Source organism: Chionomys nivalis (assembly GCF_950005125.1).
Source record: "Chionomys nivalis chromosome 23 unlocalized genomic scaffold, mChiNiv1.1 SUPER_23_unloc_1, whole genome shotgun sequence".
Lineage (NCBI taxonomy): Eukaryota > Metazoa > Chordata > Mammalia > Rodentia > Cricetidae > Chionomys > Chionomys nivalis.
Window position 1 is genome coordinate 1,660,398 of NW_026646869.1, and position 27,901 is coordinate 1,688,298.

Consider the following 27,901-nt stretch of genomic DNA (forward strand, 5'->3'; position numbering starts at 1 on the left):
CGCCCAGCTGGTCCCCGAGGCTCCAGGGGGAGTGACCAGCCCTACCAAGGGGATCACCAAGAAAAAGAAGGCCGTGTCCTTCCATGGGTGGGTTTCCTGCACCCTGTTGGTGATAGGCCTACTGCCCAACGCTGCCTACAGCAAAGCCTGGGTGCTGGAGGGAAAGGAGGGGCAAGGAAGAGGGACGGGAAGGCAGTGGGTTGAAGGGAGCATCAGGAGGAGAGGGCGGAGTGATGGAAGAACACAGGCAGTGGGGACTGAGCAGGAAGCGAAAGCGGGAAGAAGGGAGACGGTAGCTGAAAGAAGCAGGGGGGTCCGGTGGCCTCAGTGGACATAAGCCCCGCTCCTCCCTCTGGCACCCCATCCCCACCATCTCCTGGGTCACCTGCAGGGTGGAGCCCCGGATGTCCCACTGGTGCCTGAACCTCAAGCGGTCCTCAGCCTGCACCAATGTGTCCTTGCTCAACTTGACTGCTATGGAGCCCGACTCGTCAGGCACAGACTCCACCACGGAGGACAGTGGCCCACTGGCTCTGCCAGGGCCACCTGCTTCCCCTGCAACAGCCTGGGCTCCCGAGGACCCTGACAGCACAGAACTTCTGGTAAGCAGCTCACGTGGGGAGGGCCGGGGTCTACTCAATGGAGGTAGGGAGATCCAAGCAGGGAGCTGATCTGGTTTTGAGTGAGCCGCTCTAGTCACTGGGGCCAGAAGACAGGCCTCAATGACAGCATCAGGAAGAGACTTCTGGGGGAGGGGAGAGCTCAAGGCTAGAGCAAGCGCAAGGGTCTCATCCTAAGCAACACAGAGAATACATTGAGCCTCACCCCAGCCCCCCACTGGGGGATTCTAGGCAGGGCTCCACCACTGGGCCACACCTGAGCTCTCTTACTTTTGAGACAGGTCTTAGTCCTTCCTCCAATCTGGCCAACCTGCAGTCCTTCCAAGTAGCTGAGATGACACGCCTGAGCCCACGCTCCCAGCTTCCAGGAAATATTCCCCTTGAAAGCCAAAGATGAGATGTCAGGAGTAGGGGACAGAGACACAAGGTCAAGCTGTCATCCTCAGCAGCTTGAGCTTTTAATTTTGTTGTTGGATTTGTGTTTGAGACAGCGTCTCACTGTGTAGCCCGCTTTGGTCTAGAACTCTCTATGTAGACCAGGCTAGCCTCAAACTCACAGTGTCCTCATGCCACTGCGCCGCTTGCTAGAATTAAAGGCACGCAACACCACCCCCAGACTGAGGCATCAGCTTCACCTCGCAGGAACCTGCACTGGGACCCAACCGGGGTTTGTCGCTTCCATGAAGAAAAGAATTTTGGCTTATAAACCAGAGCTAGAGATTTCATGAAAGATTTTTTTTTTTTCATGAAAGATGTTTTAATGTAGACTTGAAACAGGTCGCTGAGGAGAGGCGTTCAGTGGGAAACAGGACCCAGGCAAGGGTGACGGCTTACCAAGGTAGAGGCCGGGATGTGTGTGTGAGCATCAGCCTTATGCACCACTGGGTGGCTCTCCTTACAGCTCCAAAGGTTTGTGTAGAAAGTGGAGGTCAGAGGGTAACTTGGAGGAATGGGTTCTCTCCTGACACTGAGTGGAACCCAAAGATAGAACTCAGGTTCTTGGCGGTACTGCCTTTCCCTACCAAGCCAGCTCCCTGCCCTTCACTCATTTGGATAACCTAGCTTATAGACTGGTTCTGGTGGGGACTTGGATGAGATTATAACCTATAAGGAAAAGAAAAAAAAAAGAAGAAACAAACAAAAGCCCAGAAAGCCACTAAGGTTGTACATGGGTTTCTGGTGAGAAAAACTACAGGCTTTTGACTAGGAAAAGAGAGAGGCCTAGGCAGTTAACTGTGGTGATTGTTTGGTTGGTTTTTGGCTTTTTGAGACAGGGTTTCCTCTGTGTATCCCTGACTGTCCTGGGATTCACTCTGTAGACCAGGCTGGCCTTGAACTCATGGAGATCTGCCTGCCTCTGCCTCCTGACTGCTGGGATTAAAGTTGAGGGCCACTGCCACCCACCCTGTGCTGGAAGCCAGAGGAGGGTGTCAGAACCCCTGAAACTGGAGTTCCAGATGATTTTGAGTTGCTATGTGGATTCTGGGAACTGAACCTGGGTTTGCTGCAAAAGTAGCCAATGCTCTTAACTGCTGAGCCTTTTTTCCAGCTTTTTTTTTTTTTTAAATAGTTTTTATGTGGGATGGGAAACGTGTGCTTCAGCACATATGAGTGACACCTTCCTCGACTGAGAGGGTCTGGGGATCAGACTTCAGTCATCTGATTTGGCAGCAAATGCCTTCAACCAATAAGCCATTTCGTTGTGCTATGGAATATTTGTTTAACCATGGGAAGGTGTGTTGCTGTTTCACCTTGCCTGCCTAAGGTACCTGGTTAGTCTAATAAAAAGCTGAATGGCCAATAGCGAGGGAAGAGGTATAGGCAGGACTTCTGGGCAGGGAGAGTAAAAAAATAGGAGAATTTAGGCTTGGCGGAAGAAAAAAAAAGAGATGGCAATGATGGTAGAGAGATCAGAGGCTTAAAAGAAATCCTACACTAGTCAGAACTGAAAGATAGATAGTTATTTACTTAGGGGAAAACTTACAAATCAGGATTCTCTGCTTGAACGGTGGATGGAGATGGGACTCAAACAATCTGAACGAGCAAGCGGGATGGGGGGGGCCAGACTTGGGTAATAGTCTATGAGGCCACGCCCCTGTAGGCAGGTAATTACTAGCTGTAAACCTTCCTGCAACCCTCTTTTGTTTAAATAAGAGAGTTCTAAACCTAATACAAAATTATATACAATAAGAACAAATATCCTATTCTAACTAGCTTAAGTCTTGTATAATAAATAACTTGGCCAAGTCATGAGAGGAAAGTAACTACACTTATCTAGTCTTCGACCCCATCGAAGATCCGAGAAGGGAAATAATATTACCTGAGTGAGTAGGAAGAACAATCAAACAACTTCCAAAACATGCAACAAATCACAGAGACAACTGGCTACCTGGGCAATCACCCAAAGTCACATTTGCAACATTGAAGCAACCAACTTTGGCTAAGGACTAGAATAACTGACAGACTATTTTCAAAGGCAAGAAATTTTTTTTTTTTTTTTTTTTTTTTTTTGGTTTTTCGAGACAAGGTTTCTCTGTGGTTTTTGGAGCCTGTCCTGGAACTAGCTCTTGTAGACCAGGCTGGTCTCGAACTCACAGAGATCCGCCTGCCTCTGCCTCCCGAGTGCTGGGATTAAAGGCGTGCGCCACCACCGCCCGGCAAGAAATTTTTCAAAACCGTCTTATCCTGGCTTGGCAAGATTTGACAATCCTGCTTATCCATTTCTGGATACTATGTATTTTGTCAGTGTTTGAGGTATGGACAGTTCCTTGCCCAAAGACCAGTTTTTCCAAGAAGAAAACAAGCTCCAAGTAGAGTGTCTTCGGTGCTCAACATTCTCTCGGGAATAGATTGGCGCTGCCAGGAGCAATTGTGTCGCACTTCAACAGAACTCTAAGTTATTTAAATGCCATTTTCGACAACTCTTTGAAGTGGTTAAAGATTGCCTGTCTATACAGAATATAATCTCTATGTATCTAAAGAACCTGATTAGTCTAACTATAAGTATGACAAACATAGATGACTAGTGATCTATAATTCTTATTACCTATCTAACTTAAAGACGAAGACAATAAACAACTGTGCAATAAATGAGGACAATTACCTCCAAATGTAAACAATGTATGAGTATCTTTTTTTTTTTTTTTTTGGTTTTTCGAGACAGGGTTTCTCTGTAGGTTTTGGTGCCTGTCCCAGAACTAGCTCTTGTAGACTCTTGTAGAACTCCCAGAGGTCCGCCTGCCTCTGCCTCCCGAGTGCTGGGATTAAAGGCATGCGCCACCACTGCCCGGCAATGTATGAGTATCTTGAACAGAGGTAGAAATGTACATTGCAATATTGTAAATATATATATATATATATATGTATATATATATAAATACATAAAAGATGTTTTTTTTTTGTTTTTTTTTTTTGAGACAGAGTTTCTCCATAGCTTTTGGTTCCTGTCCTGGAACTAGCTCTTGTAGACCAGGCTGACCTCGAACTCACAGAGATCTGCCTGCCTCTGCCTCCCAAGTGCTGGGATTAAAGGTGTGCGCCACCACCGCCTGGCTTTTCATAAAAGATGTTTTAAACAGAGATAGAAGCATGCATGCATACAATATTCAATATAATTTAACTTTATATCAATATACAAGAATCTATATCAATGTAATTGTCTATAAATATATTATCCTATCCAATTTTCCCTTTTTATTGATATTTATTGAGCTCTACATTACTCTCTGCTCCCCTCCCTGCCGCTCCCCTCCCCATTTCAACCCTCCCCCAAGGTCTTTATGCTCCCAATTTACTCAGGAGATCTTGTCTTTTTCTACTTCCCATGTAGATTAGATCTATGTAAGTCTCTCTTAGTGTCCCCATTGCTGTCTAAATTCCCTGGGATTGTGGTTTGTAAGCTGGCTTTCTTTGCTTTATGTTTACAAACCACTTATGAGTGAGTACATGTGATAATTGTCTTTCTGTATCTGGGTTACCTCTCTCAAAATAATGTTTTCTAGCTCCATCCATTTTCCTGCAAAATTCAAGATGTTTTATTTTTTCTGCTGTGTAGTACTCCATTGTGTAAATGTACCACATTTTCCTTATTCATTCTTCAGTCGAGGGCCATTTAGATTATTTCCAGGTTCTGACTATGACAAACAAAGCTGCTATGAACATAGTTGAACACATGTCCTTGTGGCACGATTGAGCATCCTTTGGATATATACACAAAAGTGGTATTACTGGGTCTTGAGGAAGGTTGTTTCCTAATTTTCTGAGAAATTGCCACATTGACATCCAAAGGGGTTGTACCAGCTTGCATTACCACCAGCAATGCAGACGTGTTCCCTTTTCCCCGCAACCTCTCCAGCGTGAGTTGTCATCAGTGTTTTTGATCTTGGCCATTCTTAACAGGTATAAGATGGAATCTTAGAGTTGTTTTGATTTGCATTTCTCTGATGACTAAGGATGTTGAACATTTCCTTAAGTGTCTTTCATCCATTTTAGATTCCTCTGTTGAGAGTTCTCTGTTTAGGTCTGTACTCCATTTTTTTTATTGGATTATGTGATCTTTTGGTATCCAATTTCTTGAGTTCTTTGTATATTTTGGAGATCAGATCTCTGTCTAATGTGGGGTTAGTGAAGATCTTTTCCAATTCTGTAGACTGTCATTTTGTCTTGTTGACCGTGTTGTTTGCTTTACAGAAGCTTTTCAGTTTCAGGAGGTCCCATTTATGAATTGTTTCTCTCAGTGTCTGTACTGCTGGGGTTCTATTTAGGAAGTGGTCTCCTGTGCCAATGCATTCAAGTGTACTTCCCACTTTCTCTTCTATGAGGTTCAGTGTGGCTGGCTTTATGTTGAGGTCTTTGATCCATTTGGACTTGAGTTTTGTGCATGGTGGTGGATCAGGTCTATTTCCATTCTTCTACATGTTGATATCCAGTTATGCCAGCACCACTTGTTAAAGATGTGTTCTTTTTTCCATTTGATTTTTTTTTTTGCTTCCTTGTCAAAGATCAGGTGTTCGAGGATGTGTGGATTGATATCCAGGTCTTATATTCGGTTCCATTGGTCCTCCTGCTGTTCTTATGCCAATACCAGGCTGTTTTCAATACTGTAGCTCTGTAGTAGAGTTTGAAGTCAGGGATTGTGATGCCTCCAGAAGTTCTTTTATTGCCCAGGATTGTTTTGGCTATCCTGGGTTTTTGCTTTTCCAAAGGTATTCTTTCAAGGTCTTTGAAGAATTTTGTTGGGATTTTGATGGGCATTATGTTGAACCTGCCTTTTTTTTTTTAACAAAAAGATCCCTGAGCTTATAAAATTTCCCCCAACCCTTAACTGTATACCAGTTATAATCAACCCTTAAATGATGTCCCTAACCCTGAAGACAAACTTTACTGGGAGAGGGGACATCATCTTCTAGAAAGACTTCCAGCTGTCATGGGGGTGACGTTCATTCTACAGGATCCTGTGAAAGTAAAATGATGGTTAAGTTTCAAGATCAATGTCTGGTAAGATTGCAAATAGTCTCTGAGTATTTTGTGGAGGTCTGGCCAGAATGTTGTACAAGATGTGCACCATTTCAGCTAACCAAGTTAGAACCATTTTGTGCAGCTGGTACCCAAAACAGGTCTTGTAGTAGCGCTATCAGCAACATGACGTCATGACAACCAGGTGGAGTTGTTGTGGCACCTCATCTTCTTCCTGGAAACTTCAAAGATTACCGAAGGTTCTGGATTTTTTTTTAATTTTCCTCGTGTGACATGTTCTCTACGGTTACTGAGAATGACTGAGCCACTCTTGGCTTGGGGGCCTGTGAGAGGCCCCTTAAGGGGTTTCCGGATGGTACTGGGTTGCCTTGACTGTCTGTTGCTGATCCTCATTCATGGTCCAATGTCGTCCTTTATCACACCTCCTACCTGAAGGCCGAGGTCTCCTATTTTTGCCATTCCCAGATGAAATACTATTCCTAGAAATTCCTTGCCTGCAATCCCTTTTCAGATGTCCTATTTTACCACAATTAAAACATTTGGGAGTTTTATGTCTCCTCATTGCTTTGGAGAGATGACTCAGAGGTTAAGAGCACTGGCTGTTATTCCAGAGGTCCTGAGTTCAATTCCCAGCAATCGCATGGTAGCTCACAACCATCTGTAGTGAGATCTGGTGCCCTCTTCTGGCCTGCAGGGATACATGCAAGCAGAATGTTACATACATAATAAATAAAGAAATCTCTAAAAAAAAAGTTAGTTCCAGGACATGCTCCAAAGCTACAGAGAAACCCTGTCTCAAAAACACAAATACAAAAACAAACAAACAAACAACAACAACAAAACCTGTTACCTGATTATGGGATCCAGTAAACAGCAAGTTATCGTCCAGCAGGTGGTGCTGTTGCAAAGTCGTGACTAGAAGCAGTGCAATCATGTCCGGGACTGGTCCTGCGCTGCTTTAGTTTCTGCCTTGGTACTTGGTGAAAAACTGGGAAATAAGAGTTTCTCAACAAAGTAAATGTAATTAAATCAATTCCATACACAGAGCAAGAAAACCCAGAGTCCAAGCACAGAAACCCAGAAGCTGCCTGGGCCGTGGAAGGACTAAGCCTCCGGCCGGGTGGATATGGCGCCAAGTGATGGTGGAGAGATGCACTTGGGAGGCAGAGGCAGGCGGATCTCTGTGAGTTCGAGACCAGCCTGGTCTACAAGAGCTAGTTCCAGGACAGGCTCCAAAGCCACAGAGAAACCCTGTCTCGAAAAAAAAAAAAAAAAATCCCACACTAGCTCAGAACTGAGAGACAGATAATTATTTATTTAGGGGGAAAACTTACAAATCAGGATTCTCTGCTTGAACGGTGGTTGAAGATGGGATCCAAACCATCCGAACGAGCCAATGGGAACCAGGAGGGGCGAGAAGGGCTGGTCGGGCTTCGGCATCCGGGGAAATAGTCTGTGAGGCCACGCCCCGGTAGGCGGGCAATTTCTAGCTGTAAACCTTCCTGCAGCATGGCACCGGGAGGCACCAGGGGCCAGACAGACACAGAGGTAGCAGTACAGTAGGGCATACAGAATGAAAGAAAGGTAAAAAGCTCAAAGGCAAAATGTAGATGAAGAGAAACGGGTTAAATTAAATCATAAGAGCTGGTGGGACGAGCTGAAACTGGGCTGAGCACTCATAATTAATGAGTCTCCATGACTTTATCTGGGAGCTGGTTGGTGGCCCAAAGAAAATTTCAACTACATCATTGCCCCGATATCTGTTATCTTCTGCCTTACTGAGCAGAGTCATAGACCTAATCTATCTAGGGTACAAAAGCCGCCATCTGTCTTGCTGGGGTGTGGACACAGAGGGTCTGAGCTTGGAGGTGGGGAGGCTATCATGTGAAGGCATCCAGAATGAGATGACGTCACTCTCTGAGACAGTGATGACGACTCAGCGGGTGCTTCCCAGTCTGACGGCCTGAGTTCCGTGCCGTACTCCTGCAAGGTGTCCTCTGACTGCCACACAGGTGCTGAGCTAGAAATAAATAAATGTAGAAAATAAATGCTAGGCATGGGGGCCACACCTTTAATCACAGAACGTGGGAGGTAAAGACAGGTGGATGTCTGTGATTTGGGGGCCAGTCTGGTCTAAATAGTGAGAACTTGTCTTAAAAAAATGAAAATGTAAGACAGAATCTTAGAGATTTGATCATGACTTCTGGGCAGAGGACTTGTCCCCACTGTGAGGAATATATGTATGTTACTCTAATAATGACATAGGGAGTGGGAAATAGAATCCAAGACAGAAAGCTGGACCCTTCTCCAGAGGCTGTCCTTAGGAGAAAGTCCACTCACTATGTCCCAGCCTTTGTGTGGCAGACAGACAGACAGACACCCCAAACACTATGTCCCAGCCTTTGTGTGGCAGACAGACAGACAGCCACCCCAAACACTCGCTATGTCCCAGCCTTTGTGTGGCAGACAGACAGACAGCCACCCCAAACACTCGCTATGTCCCAGCCTTTGTGTGGAGGACAGACAGACAGACACCCCAAACACTCTCTATGTCCCAGCCTTTGTGTGGCAGACAGACAGACAGCCACCCCAAACACTCGCTATGTCCTGGCCTTTGTGTGGAGGACAGACAGACAGCCACCCCAAACACTATGTCCCAGCCTTTGTGTGGCAGACAGACAGACAGACACCCCAAACACTTGCTATGTCCTGGCCTTTGTGTGGAGGACAGACAGACAGACAGACAGCCACCCCAAACACTCGCTATGTCCCAGCCTTTGTGTGGCAGACAGACAGACAGCCACCCCAAACACTGTCAGCGGCAGTTCCTTCAGTCAGTATCTAGCCTCATTTCTCTAATTGTGAAGATATGGAAGCCCAGAGAGGTTCAGCAGCATATGAAAGGTCACACAGCTTGGAAGTAGCAGAACCAGCTTAGAGAATCAGTCACGGCAGGCGGTTGGTGTGATGATAGCCTCCATTAAGTGGAGACAGTACAGGACACTGTGGACACCCTGAAGAAGAATAACCAAAGTATCTATGCAGAAAAGAGAACAGACAGGTGTTGACTGAGGTTTCTGTCCTGCCCAGTTCTGGCAGTCATTAAGTCCTAAAGAATTCACAGAGGGGTCTACATTAATCATAAACTGATTGGCCAATTAGTTCAGGCTTCTTATTAACTCTTATAATTTACATTAGCCCATTATTCTTGTCTGTGTTAGCCACATGGCTTAGTACCTTTTTCAGTGGCATAGTCATATCTTGCTTCTTCTTTGTCTGGACAGGATTGCAGAGGGAGCTTCCCTCTCCCCAGAATTCTCCTGTTCTCATTGACCCACCTCTATTTCCTGTCTGGTTGTCCTGCCTATATTTCCTGCCTGGCTACTGGCCAATCAGCATTTATTTAAAGCATAATTGAAAGAATATAGACAATTGTCCCACACCACACAGGCTGAACCTTGAAGTTGAAATAAGGTATTCCCCCATGCAGAAAAACAGAGAAAGACATTGCAGCCACCAGGAACAGCATATGCAAAGAGACAAGGGCTGGAAAAAGGTCTGAGAAAGGAAAAAGGACAGGACTGTGACATATGGGAGAGACGGAACTAAGAAAGAGCAGGACATGGCTCACACAGGCTGCAAAACATGGGTATTGTCTCAAGAGCCAACCTTTCTTCTTCTTCTTCTTCTTCTTCTTCTTCTTCTTCTTCTTCTTCTTCTTCTTCTTCTTCTTCTTCTTCTTCTTCTTCTTCTTCTTCTCCTTCTCCTTCTCCTTCTCCTTCTCCTTCTCCTTCTCCTCCTCCTCCTCCTCCTCCTCCTCCTCCTCCTCCTCTGGTTTTTCAAGACAGGGTTTCTCAGTGGCTTTGGAGCCTGTCCTGGAACTAGCTCTTGTAGAGCAGGCTGGCCTTAAACTCAGAGATCTGCCTGCCTCTGCCTCCTGAGTGCTGGGATTAAAGGTGTATGCTACCACTGCCCAGCTAGAGCCATGCCAGGAGCAGACATGTCTCACTGTCATGAAAAGCCTTATGTTACTAAAACATTTTAAATACCATATTCTGTAGATCTTTGAAGTGTTTGAGGACCATCTACCTATTAAAAACATATCTTTATTTAACCTTGAAAACATATGTAACATGACTACAAGTTTGTTTTTTGTTTGTTTTGAGACAGGGTTTCTCTGTGTAGCCCTGACTGTCTTGGCACTAGCTCTATAGACCAAGCTGGCCTCGAACTCACAGAGATCCGCCTGCCTCTGCCTCCCAAGTGCTGGGATTAAAGGCGTGCGCCACCACCGTCTGACACAAGTTAGTTATAGATGACTAAGTACTAACTTGCATTTCTTTATTATCCTAAATAGCTAAGGACTAAAACTTTACATTATATTTTAAAATGAGCGGCATAGGTACAGTGTTTTAAACAAGAATAAAAACATAAGTACAGTATAACAAAATAATTTGTATCAATATATAAAATTTACAACAATGTAAAACGTTTGGAACTAGTAGGTTTTTTTTTTTCATTTTAAAAGTAGATTCAATTATCTATGCTTTTATCCTATATCCCCCCTTTTTGCTTTTCAGAACAAGATTCCCAAATCTAATCTCCTTTGTTCACATTTTTCCTGACCATTATCAATTACAACTTGTAACCAACCCCCCTAAACAATGACAAGCATCCACAACCCATCAAATGACCAAACACCATCCATCCCACTTCTTGCAAATGTGGGCATCATGTTCTCTAGACTGTTTCCTGTTGTCTAGGGGTGACAGTGTCTCTAGGGGACCCTGAGATAACTTAGATAATGATCAAATCCTGGGAGAGCTATCTGTATCACTTGTACAGTCTCTGTGTAATGGGAAAAAGCAGGGCTTATCTGAAGCCTAGGCTGGAGTAGTGCAAGACACTGGACCATCTCATCTCAGCTAGCAGCTTTGAAACTTTTCTGGATCCAGAATTTTGAAGAAACTGCAGCAGAGGCATTGAGAGGCTGGATCACCTGGGCTATTTGTCTGTATTGATGTCTGGACCTTTTTTTCTGAAAACACACAAACCTTTTTTTAAAGGAATATATATATCTGTATTAACAAAGCATGGAATGTGTGGTGTGCACAAGTCAGTTAAAGATGATTTTTTAAAAATATTTATTTATTTATTACATATACAATGTTCTGTCTGTGTGTATGCCTGCAGGCCAGAAGAGGGCACCAGACCTCATTACAGATGGTTGTGAGCCACCATGTGGTTGCTGGGAATTGAACTCAGGACCTTTGGAAGAGCAGGCAATGCTCTTAACCGCTGAGCCATCTCTCCAGCCCCTCTAATCTCTCTTTAAAGATTTTATTTTTAAACTATTTTCTATGGCTATCTATACCCATTTTTTTTCTCTTCAGCATCTAAGTACATTTTTATTATATTTTTAATTTTTTTTAAAAGAAAACTACCTTTTTTCATTATACATACCAACCCCAGTTCCCACTTTCTCCCCTCTACCCATTCCCTCCAGCTGCTCCCACCCCACCCCCATCCAGTCCTCAGAGAAGGTAAGGCATATTGCTTTGTGGAAGGAACAAGGCCCTCCCTGCTATACCTGAGCAAGGTATCCATCCAAAGAGAATGGGTTCCAAAAAGCCAGTGCAAGCAGTAGGGATAAATCCTGGTGCCACTGCCAGTGGCCCCTCAGTCTGCCCCAGCCATACAACTGTCGCCCACATTCAGAGGGTCTAGTTTGGTCCTTCCCTGTCCAGCTGGAGTTGGTGAGCTCCCATTAGCTCAGGTAGACTGTTTCCGTGGGTGTCCCCTTCATGGTCTGGACCGCTTTGCTCATCCTCACTCCTCTCACTCTTTGACTGGACTGTGGGAGCTCAGCCCAGGGCTCCACTGTGGGTCTCTGCCTCTGTTTCCATCAGTTGCTGGATGAAGGTTCTATAGTGGCATTTAAGATAGTCATCAATCTGACTACAGGGTAAGGCCAGTTCGGGCCCCCTCTCCTCTATTGCTTAGGGTCTTAGCTGGGGTCATCCTTGTGGATTCCTGGGAATTTCTCTAGTTCCAGGTTTCTTGCTAGCCCTATAATGGCTTCCTCAATCAAAATATCTGTTTGTTTGCTCTCATCTCTGTCCTTCCTCCATCTCGACTATCCTATTCCCTCAAGTTCTCCTCCCCGCTCCCCTTCTGCCTTCCCCTTTCCCTCCACCCACATGCTCCCAATTTTTTTCAGGAGATCTTGTCTATTTCCCCTTCCCAGGGGGATCTATATATGTTTCTCTGAGGGTTCTCCTTATTGCTTAGCTTCTCTGGGGTTGTAGACTATGGGCTTCTTGTCCTTTGCTTTACAGCTAGTATCCACTTATGAGTGAGTACATATGATAATCAGTATGGCGGTTTCTCATAAAATTGGGAATCAACCTACCTCAGGACCCAGCAATACCATTCTTGGGTATATACCCAAAGGATACTCAATCATGTAAGAACATTTGTTCAACTATGTTTATAGCAGCACTATTTGTTTTTTTTTAAATATTTATTTATTTATTTATTTATTATGTATACAATATTCTCTGTGTGTGTATGCCTGCAGGCCAGAAGAGGGCACCAGATCTCACTACAGATGGCTGTGAGCCACCATGTGGTTGCTGGGAATTGAACTCAGGACCTTTGGAAGAGCAGGCAGTGCTCTTAACCTCTGAGCCATGTCTCCAGCTCCTAGCAGCACTATTTGTAATAGCCAGAACCTGGAAAGAACCTAGATGCCCCTCAACCGAAGAATGGATAAAGAAAATGTGACACAGTTACACATTAGAGTACTAGTCAGTGGTAAAAAACAATGACACTTTGAAATTTGCCTGCAAATGGGCAGAACTAGAAAAAACCATCCTGAGTGAGGCAGCCCAGACCCAGAAAGATGAACATGGTGTGTACTCACTCTTAGTACATTTTAAAAAATATACTGTCCATTTGTAGAGGTTGTCTGTGTCTGAACCTGCTTCTGTGACCCCATGAAGCAAATCTTAAACTGCTATATTAACTGCCACGTTGCTTGGCTCAGTGCATGGCACAGACATATAGTGCTGGTTGCATGGCCTGGGCAGCAGCCAGTAGCTCTGCCTTTTTATGTCAAGCACTGGTCCACCCTGAGAGACTGCAGGACATCTGACTCCTTGTCCAAACTTTTTAAAAAGAATTCTTTATAATGTTCTGCCTGCATGTGTGCTTGCATATCAGAAGAGGGCACCAGATCTCATTACAGATGGTTGTGAGCCACCATGTGGTTGCTGGAAATTGAACTCAGGACCTCTGGAAGAACAGCCAGTTCTCTTAACCACTGAGCCATCTCTCGAGCCCCCCAAACGTTTCTTAGCTTTCTTAGGCTCGATGTTTGGCTATTTGATACCATATATAATGAGTTTTTCTCTGTCCCACCACCAGCTCCCAAATCTTATTAATTATGAAAGCTCAGCCTTAGCTTAGTCTTGTTTCTTTTCTTTTCTTTTTTTTTTTTGGTTTTTCGAGACAGGGTTTCTCTGTGGCTTTGGAGCCTGTCCTGGAACTAGCTCTGTAGACCAGGCTGGCTTAGTCTTGTTTCTAACTAGTTCTTATAACTTAAATTAGCCCATCTCCATTAATGTACATGCTGCCCCGCGGCTCGTGGCTTTGATCTCTCTGCCTGAATTTTCTGCTTCCTCTGCTGACAACTCTGGCTTTCTTCTTCCCAGAGTTTTTTCTGTAAGGAAGTCCCGCCTATACTTCCTGCCTAGCCATTGGCCATTTAGCTTTTTATTAAGCTAAAATCATAGCACCTATCTTTACACAGTGTAATCAATATCTTGCAACAGTAAATATTACATCAAGGGGTGTAGGGTGCAGTCAACTTTTCTGTGAGGACTGTGGCCTCTGTTGGGGAATATTATTTTCAGGTGTGTGAATTTTGTTGACACTGCATGTTTAACTCTGTCAAGCTGTGTTACTGTGCCTGTCTAAAATATCTGATGGTCTTAATAAAGAGTTGAATGGCTTGGGGGCTGGAGAGATGGCTCAGTGGTTAAGAGCACTGGCTGCTCTTCCAGAAGTTCTGAGTTCAATTCCCAGCAACCACATGGTGGTTCACAGCTATTGATGATGAGATCTGGTGCCCTCTTCTGGCTAGGCATACATGCAGGCAGAACACTGTATACATAATAAATAAATACATTTTTTAAAAAAAGAGTTGAATGACTCAATAGCAAGAAGGACCAAGTGTAGGTGGGTGTTGTAGGAGGCTGCTTGTGTGTTCTCAGCTGCCCAGACTCTTGAAATAACCACACAGAAACTAAATTAATTAATTAAGTCATTGCTTGGCCCATTAGCTCTAGCTTCTTATTGACTAACTCTTACATCTTAATTTAACCCATTTCTATTAATCTATGTATCACCAAAAGGCTGTGGCTCTTATCAGGTAAAGTTCCTGCATCTGTCTTCGACAGAGCTACATGGCTTCTCCTGACTCTGCCTTCTTTTTCCCAGCATTCAGTTTAGTTTTCCCCACCTAGCTTTGTTCTGCTAAGCCACTGGTCAAAATAAATTCTTTATTAACCAATAGTATTCACAGCATACAGAGGGGAATTCCACATCACCTCCCCTTTTCTGTTTCAATAACTTTAACATAGTAAAATTACATATAACAAGACAGGTGTCAAGAATTAGATACAACATTTATATCTACTTTATCTTTTATCATAACTAAGGAAAACTATAATTATAACAAAATATTCTTCATCTCTGTCAAAGACTCCAGAAGGATATAATATTACTTAAGTTAATAGTAAGTACATTGTAAGTAACTTCCAAAACTCTAGAATTGATAGAGACATCTCGCTGCCTGGACAGTCACCCAAAGTTCTTCTGTACCATTGGGACATCCGTCTTCAGCCCACAGGCCCATAGGATCTGGGCAGACTTTTCCATGAAGCAAGAAATTTCAAAGACAGTTCCACCTATACCGGCGGTTTGTCAGTCACTTTTTTCTGGATCCTGCAGAGTTTCTAGCAGACTCTTTCATGAAGCAGGAACCCCAAAGGACATCTCACCTTTAGGCAAGTTCGCAGTCATTCTTCTGTGGGTCCTGCATGTCCAATTCATACAGCAAACATCGAGCAGTCCAGGCAAGAGCAGTTTCTTGCCCAAATGGCTAGCAAACTCCATAAGGAGCCTCTTCAGTGCCCATTTTCCTCTTGAATTTATTGGAGCTGCCAGGAGCAGATGTGTCTCACTGCCATGAAAAGTCCTAAGTTCTTAAATATTTTAAATGCCATATTCTATAGTGTTTGAAAGATTTAAAGAATGCCTATCCAACTGAAATACATCTCTGTGCACCTAGAAAATCTAACATGTTTACAAGCTTAACTGTTATAAATGATTATCTATTACCCTATATTTCTTAATTATACATTACATTTTTTTTTTTTGGTTTTGGTTTTTTGAGACAGGGTTTCTCTGTAGTTTTTGGAGCCTGTCCTGGAACTAGCTCTTATAGACCAGGCTGGCCTGAAACTCACAGAGATCTGCCTGCCTCTGCCTCCCGAGTGCTGGGATTAAAGGCTTGTGTCACCACTGCCTGGCTATACGTTGCATTTTTAACTGAGCGGCACAAACACAATACCTTAATCAAGAGCAAAAATATACATATAACATACGACGTTAAATTTGTATCAATTAACCAAGATCTTTACCAATGCAAATCTCTATAGCATATTCCCCCTTTAAAGGTAAACAAACATTTATAAACCATATTTAGGAATTTGGGCATAGTTCTTTCCAAACTGCTTCCTACTTTTTGTTGGGCAAAGAAATCTTTGGGGGTGTTCACTACAACCTTTTGGGAGCTCTTAGTCCATCAAACCACATTAGTCTGGAAGAAATCCACAGGTTCTCATCCTCTGTGGAGACAAAAGAAGAACCTCTTTTCCAAAGCAACATATCCTGAGACCCAAATTTTGAAACCAAGATACCTTTAGAGTATATATGCTGGTTTAGATTAATAGTCTGTACAATGAAACGTCTCTCTGTACTTAGCTCATTCACAGTCAAAAAATTAAAAAAAACCACACAATAGTATACATAATCCAGACTCTGTGTATTTTCCATCTTTAGATGGCTTATTTTTCTTACTCTATTACTTTTTCTGCAAATTTACTCTGTCTCTTTAAAGACTTTGCTTTATTTTTTTAAACAATTTACCTCTTTTTAAAAAATTTTTTTTTCGAGACAGGGTTTCTCTGTGACTTTGGGGCCTGTCCTGGAACTAGCTCTTGTAGACTAGGCTGGCCTTGAACACACAGAGATCCGTCTGCCTCTGCCTCCCGAGTGCTGGGATTAAAGGCGTGCGCCACCACCGCCCGGCTCGATTTACCTCTTTTTATAACTCCCTATACTCTTTCTTCTCTCTCCCAAGCCTTCATACTTTTATCTAACACTGAGACCCATTTAGAGGTCTTTTTCATCTGAATTTATTTTTATTGTACATCTGTAATCCTTTTATGACCAGAATCACTTCTTAAAATGTTAAATGGCTTGGCTAGTACTAAGGCTGCTTTGCCTGTTGGCTCTGCCCATTCTGACATGGCAGAGTCCTATTCGCTGCCTCTGAGAGTCAAGCACACTGTCCCAGTTCTAGGTATGCAGCGGGTCTAAGTTGCATCGTTAAGCAGATTGCAGCCCACTGCTTCCACACCCCATGTAGGTGCTCGGCCCTCTGAAAGAGCCAGAGTTAGTGCTGGCAGCATTCCAGAAAGCTGCTGCTTGGAAACCGCACGTCTTGTTTTGTTTGTTCTGTTACTGCTGAATCAGGAAAACCTCTCTTAAGGGAGCTGCAGCATGACACCAGCAAGCTAAGCCCATCTGAAAATAACAATGCAACTAAACCTTGGTTTTTAGTGTCTAGAATTCCTCTCAAAGACCTCTTGGGTTTTAAGTGGATTTTAGTTGGCCACGTTGGTACCAATTTGTTGTAGGGTGCCACTTGTGCGGTCCCAGCTACCCGGACTTTCGAAATAACCACACAGAAACTGTATTAATTAAAACACTGCTCTAGCTTCTTATTGACTAACTCTTACATCTTAATTTAACCCATTTCTATTAATCTGTGTATCACCACAAGGCTGTGGCTTACTTACTGGGTAAAATTCTGGCATCTGTCTCCAGCTCCATGCTTCTCCTGACTCTGCCTTCTTTTTCCCAGCATTCAATGTAGTTTCCCCCACCTAGCTCTGTTCCGCTAAAAGAATCTGGCTGAAACAGATTCTTTATTAACCAATGGTATTCACAGCATACCGAGGGGAATCCCACATCAGGCGGGGTTAGCAGGCAGAGTATAAATAGGAGGATCCGGAGGAGAGAGAGCTAGGAGAACAAGAGAATAAGAGGGGGTCATCAGGGACCCAATCACCCCGTCAGCTACACAGTAAGAAGGAAAGTAAGATATTCAGAATTAAGAAAGATAAAGGCCCAGAGGCAAAAGGTAGTCAGGATAACTTAAGAAAAGCTGGCAAGAAGCAAGCCAAATTAAGGCTGGGCATCCATAACAGAATAAGCCTCCATGTGTGATTTATTTGGGAGCTGGGTGGTACCCCCCCCCAAAAAAAAAAACCAAAGACTAAAACACCACACTATGGTCTTCTGATGGGAGGAAGCCAGCACTGTGCTTACAGCTGTGTTCATCTGATAGTTTGACTAGGGTTGGAAGATGCCCTACCAAGACATTGCACCCTGTGGGTGCTTCACTCTTTTCTGACCTTTGGCTAGAGACCTAGGCTCCCCTCCTGGTCACATGGCCTTCTTCTCCATAGGGAAATGTTGACATGGCAGCCAGCATTCCCCAGAGCATCACCTCCCAAGTGCCAGGATAACAGATGTGTGCCACCATACCTGGCCCCAGTGTATCCTCAGGTTCTAGAGGGCTGGAGAGTGCCTCAGAGTAAGAGCGCCTCAGAGTGTTTCTGCTTTGTTAGTCTGCTTATGGATGTGTGAGATTTTAGAATTCATCCTCTGCCATTTTGCTGATAATATTTGTTTTTGTCTATTTATTAGTTATGTATTTTTCAGACAGGGTTTCTGTTGTAAAAGGAGCGGCAGACTGCTACTCACCACCCGGCTCCCGGCCACTGGCTCGCTTTACCCAAAATAATTACACGGAAACTGTATTCTTTTAAACACTGCCGGGCCCATTAGTTCCATCCTCTTACTGGCTAATTCTCACATCTTGATTAACCCGTTTCTTTTTTTTTTAATATTTATTTATTTATTATGTATACAATATTCTGTCTGTATGCCTAACGGCCAGAAGAGGGCGCCAAACCTCTTTACAGATGGTTGTGAGCCACCATGTGGTTGCTGGGAATTGAACTTGGGACCTTTGGAAGAGCAGGCAATGCTTTTTTTTTTTTAAATTTTTTTAGATATATTTTTTATTTATTACGTATACAATATTCTGTCTGTGTGTATGCCTGCAGGCCAGAAGAGGGCACCAGACCTCATTACAGATGGTTATAAGCCACCATGTGGTTGCTGGGAATTGAACTCAGGACCTTTGGAAGAGCAGGCAATGCTCTTAATCACTGAGCCATCTCTCCAGCCCTGATTAACCCATTTCTAATAATCTGTGTAGCACCACAAGGTAGTGGCTTACTGGGAAGATTCTAACCTACGGCCATCCTGGGCCGGAACTTCATGGCGTCTGCCTGTCTCTGCTTTCTTCCTCCCAGCATTCTGTTCTGTCTACTCCACCTATCTGCTTTTTTTTTTTTTTTTTGTTTTTCGAGACAGGGTTTCTCTGTGGTTTTGGAGCCTGTCCTGGAACTAGCTCTTGTAGATCAGGCTGGTCTCGAACTCACAGAGATCCACCTGCCTCTGCCTCCCAAGTGCTGGGATTAAAGGCGTGCGCCACCACCGCCTGGCTCCTATCTGAATTCTGCCCTATCAAAAAGCCAAGGCAGTTTCTTTATTAACCAATGAAAGTAACACATAGACAGAAGGCCCACCTACTCCAGGTTTCTCTCTGTAACTGTTCTGACTGTCCTGGAACTCTCTCTCTAGAACAGCTGGCTTTGAACTCAGAAATACACCTGCCTCCCAAGAACTGGGATTAAAGGTGTGAACCATCCCTGCCCAGTAGAGACTGTCTTCAAAGTGGAGACAGCTGGGCACAGTGCTCTTGCCGGTTATCCCAATAAATAGGAAGCTGAGGCAGGGACATCTCCAGGACAGCCAGAGCTACATAGTGAGACCCTGTCTTAAAAACAAAACAAAAAAGAATGAAGCATATTGACTAGATAGAGGTGCTGAGGAGGCTGAAAACGCATACTTGGGAAACAGATCTCAGTGTCTGTGTGATGATCCAAGATGTTGTTGATTTTAAAAGGAGGAGGGCTTTTATGGATACATATTTGTGGCTGGAACCCAAGATCTTGTGCATGCTGGGCAAGTACTCTACCACTGAGCCATACCCCAGCCCCTCACTGGGGGATTCTAGGCAAGGGCTCTATCACTGAGTTATACCCCATCCCCAACAGGGAGATTCAGTTATTTGCCTCAAGGTTTTTGAACTGTCTTCCCATTGTACTTTCCTTGAGCACAGTCAAGAATATCAGTCTGCCTCTGGCTTTCCCACACAAGGAAATTAAATCCAAGGGTGCCATCCTTTACCAAAGCCACATACCCTTCCAGAGCAAAAACCAAGCTGTTTTCTTGGTATTGGACTACATATGTCTCCCACTCTTTTCCAGAGTGGGGTCAACAGTGGATTGGTGCGTGCCAAAGACTCCATCACCAGCTTGAAGGAAAAGACTACAAGGGTTAATCAGCACATTCAGACCCTGCAGGTGTGAGGCTGGAGAATCCCTGTACCCCACCACCCCCGCACCCCTGTGTGGCCTCTTCCTCCAGTGCTAAGTTCCCGCCTTGGAGCCTCCTTTCCCCCGTAGTTCATGCTCAGCCCCGCGGAGGATAAGCCCCTGCTCCCCCTATAAGCTTCCCCCACTGCCTCCCTTCCATGGTCAAGAGCGAGTGCTCTGTGCTCAGTGAGAATCTGGAGCGGCGGCGGCAGGAGGCAGAAGACTTGGAGGGTTACTGCAGTCAGTTGAAGGTGAGCTGCTATGGGAGGATTGGGCTGGGGGAAAGAGAGGAGGAAGAGAACGTGAGGGCTCGGGGTGTGGCTCAGGTGGTAGAGCCCTCACCTAGCGTGCAGGAAGGCCCGGGTTCAATCCCGGCACGCCATTAAGCTGAATGCGGTAGAACACACGTATGAACTGCATTCGGAAGCCGGGTTCTAGGACTCAGGAGGCCAAGACTCTTTTCAGCCACGTAAGGACTTGGAGGCCAGGGGTAAGTGAGCTCCTCTCATGGCTCTTTTGGTTTCCATGGGCACTGCATGCATGTTGAACACACACATAAGCACATACATACATGAAGACAAAACACACATACACGGAAGAACACAAGAATTTTTTTTCTTTTTCTTCTTCTTTTTTTTTTCTTGTTATTTTTGAGACAGGGCTTTTCTGTGTAACCCTAGCTGTCCTGGAACTCACTCTGTAGACCAGGCTGGCCTCGAACTCAGAGATTCACCTGCCTCTGCTTCCAGAGTGCTGGGATTAAAGACATACACCACTATTGCCCCGCTCAAGACACATTTTTTTTTTAAATCTTTTAAATCTTAAAACTTAAGACAAAAGGAGCGCAGGAGTAGTGGGATGGTGGAAGGGTAGCCCAGGGCGGGAAGGGTTAGCCCAGGACGGGGAAGGGTTAGCCCAGGGCGGGAAGGGTTAGCCCAGGGCGGGAAGGGTTAGCCCAGGGCGGGAAGGGTTAGCCCAGGGCGGGAAGGGTTAGCCCAGGGCGGGAAGGGTTAGCCCAGGGCGGGAAGGGTTAGCACAGGGCGGGAAGGGTTAGCACAGGCTGGCTAGGGAGGAAGTGGGGCTGGGAAGGAGTTGCATCCCACGCGGGGCAGGTGCTATGCAAACAGCGAGGCTGAAGGTGGGGGCAGAACCGGAATGGGAAGGTAGGGCCCCCGCCCTGATGTCCTGACCCAGGAGACCTGCCGCAAGGTGACCCGCTCAGTGGAAGACGCTGAAATCAAAACCAACGTCCTGAAGCAGAACTCTGCCTTGTTGGAGGTAAGAGGGCTATGAGGAGGGGGTCCCAAGCTAGGAAAAAGTTTGGGTGGAACCTAGGGATGGGGGTTAGTGGAGCTGGGGAGGGCAGGGACAGGAGTGCAGAGCGTCCAGAGCTGCCGGAGCTGAGGTGGCTTGGACCTGATTGTGGAGCTCGGAGGTGGACTGGAGGACCCACAGGAGGAGCCAAAGAGGGGTTGGTGGGAGCGACCAGAGTGGAGCCTCAGGAAGTTAAGACGTATAAGCGTGGAGCTCGAAGCCCCTGGTGGGTGGGATCTAGGATTAAACGTGCCAGTTTACTGCCCAACAAAACGCCGAGAAAGCCTGTCGTGGTCTCTAAGGGCTGATTTTTGACAGGTAGAGCAGGAGAAGGGGTTAGGCTGGTTGCAGTCTTAGAAACAGCCAGAGGGGTTTAGAGTAAACGGTATCTCCCCTAATGACGGCGATGAGACCAGTTAGACGGCAAGCGTGCTTCCCAGTTTCCTCTTCCCACACTACTTGGCAGTCTTGCGGATCCCTGGGGTGCAGGCGACTTAGAGTGACAAGGTGCCGGACACCCTCACTCATTGTCCTCTCCTGCCCAGGAGAAGCTAAGGTACCTCCAGCAGCAACTGCAGGATGAGACGCCTCGGAGGCAAGAAGCCGAGCTGCAGGAGTTGGAGCAGAAGCTGGTGGCCGGCCTCTCCCGGCGTGGCCTGAGCTCTGCCACTCCCAGTCAGGGGTGCTCCGGCCCGCCCGGCAGTCCCGAGGAACCCCCGCGGCCGCGAGGCCTGACCTCTAGTAGCTGGGGCATGGCACTCCGGGCAGCGGAGGGACATTCGCTGACAGAGCAGCAGTTGCAGAAGGTGTCCACCAGCCTGGACGAGCTGAGGTGGGCGGGGACTGAAGGAGGTGGGTGGACCAGGCCTCAGGTTAAACAAAGGGCGGGACCTCCGTGGAGCGTGGAGGTTGGGGTTTGGATGAGAGCCGGAGGGACGACGTGGATCGGAGGGGTTGCGGTAGGTGAGGGAAGATTGGAAAAGCTTGATATGGGAGGGACTTGGAGGCTCAAGTGGGTGGGACTTAAAGGAGCTAGCCGAGTGGGACAGCAACAGAACCTAGAAGAGGATTTGGTTGGTGGCATCAGTGATACAGGGCTAACCTAGCACACACATAGAAAAGAAAAAGACGGAGCATAGTGGCACACACCTTTAGTCCCAGCACGGGGAGGAAGAGGCTGGAGGATCTATGTGAGTTCCATGCCAGCCTGGTCTACATAGAGTTCAGAACAACCAGGACTGCATAGAGAGACCAAGTCTCAAAAAGAATAAAACGTCCCAGCACTTGGGAGGCAGAGCAAGTGGATCTCTATGATTGCAAGGCCAGCCTGATTTACAAAGCAAGTTCTAGAACAACTAGGGCTATTTGGAGAAACCCTGTCTAAACAAAGAAAGAAAGAAAAGGAAGATAGAATGGAAGGAACGAAGGAAAGAGAAAGGAAGGAAGGAAGAAAGGAAGGAAGAAAGAAAAAGAAAGGGCCGGGCGGTGGTGGCGCACACCTTTAATCCCAGCACTCGGGAGGCAGAGGCAGGCGGATCTCTGTGAGTTCGAGGCCAGCCTGGTCTACAAGAGCTAGTTCCAGGACAGGCTCCAAAGCTACAGAGAAACCCTGTCTCAAAAAACCAAAAAAAAAAAAAAAAAAAAAGAAAGAAAAGGAAAGGAAAGAAAGAAGAAAGAAAGAAAGTAATTGGGTGATCTGTTTGGGGTGAAGTCGCTGGGGGCATGCCTGGTCAGATCTATACCCATCTTTTCTCCCTCTCTGATTCCCGCAGGAGGGAGGTGTCCTCACTGGCAGCCCGGTGGCATCAGGAGGAGGGGGCAGTGCAGGAAGCCCTGCGATTGCTGGGTGGCCTAGGTGGCCGGCTGGATGGCTTTCTGGGCCAGTGGGAACGGGCACAGCGGGAGCAGGCACAGTCTGCGTGGGGCTTGCAGGAGCTGCGAGGACAGGCAGATGAACTGTGCACAATGTAAGGGCTCAGCAGGTGTTGGCGGGGACATGGGGTCCATGGAAAAGTGGAACCAACCTAAGGATTGACCAGTCTGATGGGGCTAAGTGACCCATACCAAGAGGAAGAACCTGCCTAGAATCTCCAGTGAGGATTTGGTGTAGAAGGAGCGGCGGGGCTGCTTCCCGCCACCCAGCTCCCGCACGGCTAGCTTATGTCCCAAAATAATTACACGGAACCTGTATTCTCTTAAACACTGCCTGCCCATTAGTTATAACCTCTTACTGGCTAGCTCTTACATATTGATCTAACCCATTTCTAATATCCATATTGCACTTGAGTGTGGCTTACCGGGACGAGTCTAATGGGTATCCATCTCAGAGAGAATCATGGCGACTGCCTGACTCGACTTCTTTCTCCCAGCATTCTGTTCTGTTTACTCTGCCTATCTAAATTCTGCCCTACCAGGCCAAGCAGTTTTCTTTATTAATTAACCAATGAAAGCAACAGATAGATAAAGAAGTCACTCCCACATCAGTTTGGAAGTGTGGCTCAGTGGTAGAGCCCCTGCCTAAAATACCCTCCCCCCCCCCCCCCCCGCTATGGATTAAGGGCGTGGCTTTGGGGTAGAGTCCCTGCTTGTGATCCACCAGTAAGGAATGAGAGCATGATTCAGCAGTAGTGCATTTGCCTAGCAGAAGCCCTAGCTCCTGTTCCTGGTGGAGATGGAGGACCCCACTGGAGTAGAGGACAGACAGGTCTATAGTATCAAAAGGCAGCCTCTCGGGATCTGGGCTAATATTGGACATTGCAAGCTACCTACATTGCTTGCTCTCCCATCTCAGGGTGGAGAGATCAGCAGCGTCTATGGCTTCACTGAGGAGCGAACTGGAGGTTCTGGGACCAGTGAAGCCAATTTTGGAGGAGCTGGGGCGGCAACTTCAGAATTCCCGAAGGGGAGCTGACCATGTCTTGAACTTGGATCGGTCTACCCAAGGCCTCTGTGCCCGCTGTGCCAGGTACGGGGAGGGGTAAAGCCCTCATCGTGGGTCACACATTGCCTTGTGAGATGTATCTCTGTGGGTTGCAGAGTAAGAATTCTATTGCATTGTGGGAACAACTTTCTACCCTTCCCACATGGTAAGAATTGGCTTCTTGTGGAAAGCGAAAACCGTGTGCACTACCAGCACCTTGTGGGAAGGTTAGCATGTCATGAAGGTGGGCTCTCAGTGACCTGCAACATAATACCAGGGACACGAGAGAGAGCTCAGTCAGGAAAGTGTTTGCCTTGCAAGCAGCTGGGAGAATCCCTGTACCAGCCAGTCGAGCTGAATCTAGGAACTCCAGGGTCAGAGACCCTGTCTTTAAAAATAAGGCAGAAAACAAACATAAATAAGGTTGAGAGCTAGAAGATCGTTAAGAACACTGGCTGCTCTTAATTGATTCAATCCCCAGCACCCACGTGGTAGGTCACAGTCGTCTCTAATTGTAGTCCCGTGGAATCTAATGCTCTCTTCTGATGTGCAAACCTACATGTAGACAAAACAGCCATTTACATAAACAAATAAATCTTTAAAAAAAAAAAAGAATAGGCAGGGCTGGATATGGCTATGCATGCCTTTAATCCCAGCACTTGGACTCAGAGACTGGTGGATTGCCGTGTATATGAGACCAGCCCTGGATACATAGCAAATTCCAGGCCAACCAGGGCTACACAGATAGATTCTATTTTTAAAAAAGGAAAGAAAACGAAAATACAATGGGGTCAGAGAGGTGGCTGAGAGGATAAAGTGTGTGCTCTGACAGCCACACCTCTGCCCCTGTGGAAAGGGGAGAACCCACTCAGGCTGGCTGTCCTCTGTCCTCCACACATGCATGCCCACATTCTCTGGAGGGGCTGGAGAGATGGCCCAGGGGTTAAGAGCACTGACTGCTCTCCCAGAGGACCCAGGTTCCATTCCCAGCTCCCACATGGTGGCTCCCAGCATCTCCAGTTCCAGGAGACACAGCGCCCTCTTCTGGCCCCTGTCTGTACACATGGGGCATGCAGGCACACAAAGTAAGGGGCTGGAGAGATGACTCAGAAGATTAAGAGCCCACATTGCTCTTTCAGAGGATCCACAGAAGGACACTCAAAATCACCTGTAACTCTGTCTGGAGGAATCCAGTTCCACTGGCCTCTCCCGGTACATACGCATACCTACACATACATAGATTAAAATAATAAAATAAAGATGGAGATCGATTGAGGAAGACACTCATTGACTTTTGACCCCACGCATGCACACACTAAGTGAGACCTCCATGTGCTGTGGAGAGCAGGAAGTGGGTTTCCAGTCACGCGTAACTGTGTACTGCCGACGTCTGGCAGATTACGCAAGGTGCCTAAAGAAACAAGGCCAGACTTGGTGGTTTATGACTTTTTGTTGTTTTTTTGAGACAGGGTTTCTCTGGTGACCAGGCTGGCCTCAAGCAGAGATCCACCTGCCTCTGCCTCCCAAGTACTGGGCTTAAAGGCAAGAACCACCAGCCAAGCAGTGGTAGCACATGTCTTTAATCCCAGCACTAGGGAGGTAGAGGCAGGCAGATCTGTGAGTTTGAGGCTAGATGGGTCTCTATAGTGAGTTCCAGGATAGCCAGAGCTATGTAAAAAAGACCTTGTCTCAACAAACACAAAAGAAAAAGGAAAGAGCTGATGCAGCCTAACCAGGGTATCACCCATCACTGACTCCCCCTTCACAGCCAGGGGCAGCAGTTGTCCACAGAGTCTCTGCGGCAGCTTCTGGAACGTGCGCTGGCCCCGCTGGTGGATGAGGTGAAGCAAAAAGGCCTGGCTCCTGCTTGCCCCAGCTGCCAGAGGCTACACAAGAAGATTCTGGTACCAGAAACCATGGGTTGCCATGACCCAAGTTACTTTTGTGTTTAGCAGGGTGTGGGCAGCCCTGCTCAGGAGCCCTGCTGGCCTGCGGCAGGAGCAGGCAGGACAGTTTGGTGGCTGCTGAGTTACAGCCCACTCATTCTACCACCTACGGTGACAGACTCTGCCGGAAGCATACTAATGCACTGGGTTGGGACAGCATGGGGAGTAGATTCCACGCTGTAGCTCTGAATCATGGGCCTGATTTTCTGTGGCCCTTCGGGGAGGTCCCTGGACACAGAGGTCACAGCTTTCTAGCTGTTAGAGCTTGAGGCCTGGTGCATTGTGGGACATAGAGAGCAAGCACATATTGGCCTGTGGGATATACATTAGAGAGAGTAGTTGTAGGGGTGCATGAGATCATGGCCTGGCGCATCGTAGATACAGAGGTCAGTGCATGATGGGATGCTGGCCTAGGGGATGATGGGATACAAATTATAATGAGAGCTGCAGCTCTAATCCACAGACAGTTACAGGGCATGGTGAACTGTGGGATGCGGAGCACTGTAATGCTAGGGACCATTCTTGTGACAGAGGAACTTAAGAATTATGGGATGTGGAAGGGCACCATGCCGTCCGGGATACGCACAGTATGGGCAGTTCCTAGGCATTAGGGGCACAGTGCTTGAGTGGTGACTCAGCTTTATGAGACACAGGCCGGTGCATCGAGAACATCCAGGACACTCATGGTGGGGAGACAGGCGAATTGTGGGATACCAGGGTTATCCCCAAGCTCAAGGCCTGATGGGTTACTTTGGGTGGTGTGTGGGCTCCATGGGATCCTACCCCTTACCCTCCACGACCCAGCTCCCCCTCCACCCCCAGCCCAGTCCAGCAAGCCCAGCGGCGCCTACACTCCTCTCCCCAGGAGCTGGAGCACCAGGCCTTGGCCAAACAAGTCAGGGCAGAGGCCCTGAGCTTCACCCTTCGGCTGGCCCAAGACGAAGCCGTTCGGGCCAAGAACCTACTGCTGACGGACAAGATGAAGCCGGAGTGAGGATTGAGGCGGAGGGCATGGGAGGAGGGTGAGGCCACCTGCCCTAGCCCCCAGCTGGGCCTTCCCAGGGCTGACCCCCGCTGACTGTCACTGCAGGGAGAAGGTGGCCACTTTGGACTATATGCATTTGAAGATGTGATCTCTCCAAGACCAGCTCAACCACCTGCCACTTGAGGGGTCCACGGGGGCAGTAGGGGGAGGAAGCACTGGAGGGGCTCCCCCTAAACGTGGGGGCCCAGCCTCTGAACAATAAATGGCTTCTCACGCTGGCATGAATCCTGACTCTTGAGTTGGCACTGAAAAGTAGTCCTTAGGTGTGACTGCTGAGTCAGGACTGCCATGGGATCTGGGACAGCCTAGTTACACAGTGACATATTTCTCAAAAACAAAACGGAAGGGATACAGCTGCAAACATAGAGCACTTGCTGAGCTGGCTTGAAGTTCTGGGGTCATCCGGACCACCCAGGTTCAGGAGCGCACCTGTCAACGCTAGACTAGTCTACACAAGAAATGCCAAGACAGCCTGTTACCTGAGAACAGAGCAGGGCTGGAGAGGAGGCTCAGTGCCTAAGAGCAGTTACTGCTCTTGCAAAGAACCCGAGTTCAAGTCCAAGCTCCCACCTGGTGGCTCACAAATGTCTGAAACTCCAGTTCCAGGGAACCCAGCACCCTCTGCTGGCATTTCCTGTACACAGTGCATGTAACACACACACACACTGATGATACAGATAAAACTTTTAAAAATTTTAAAAAGAGAGAGGTGGTGG

General features: G+C 46.7%; 2 protein-coding genes across 2 annotated transcripts in view; both read left to right on the top strand.

Moving 5' to 3' along the window:
• The window catches only part of Fuz (fuzzy planar cell polarity protein), a 265,069-nt gene that overhangs the window by 41,655 nt on the left and 195,513 nt on the right, over positions 1–27,901 (top strand). The gene's annotated exons all lie outside the window — the stretch shown is intronic.
• Positions 259–27,307, top strand: Tsks (testis specific serine kinase substrate). The gene is made up of 10 exons (XM_057760938.1): positions 259–602; positions 19,853–19,948; positions 20,128–20,211; positions 21,155–21,238; positions 21,820–22,106; positions 23,047–23,241; positions 24,066–24,239; positions 25,963–26,098; positions 27,006–27,130; positions 27,231–27,307. Exons 1-10 carry the CDS (start codon positions 405–407, stop codon positions 27,271–27,273), a joined length of 1,422 nt encoding a protein of 473 aa, XP_057616921.1. The 5' UTR covers positions 259–404; the 3' UTR covers positions 27,274–27,307.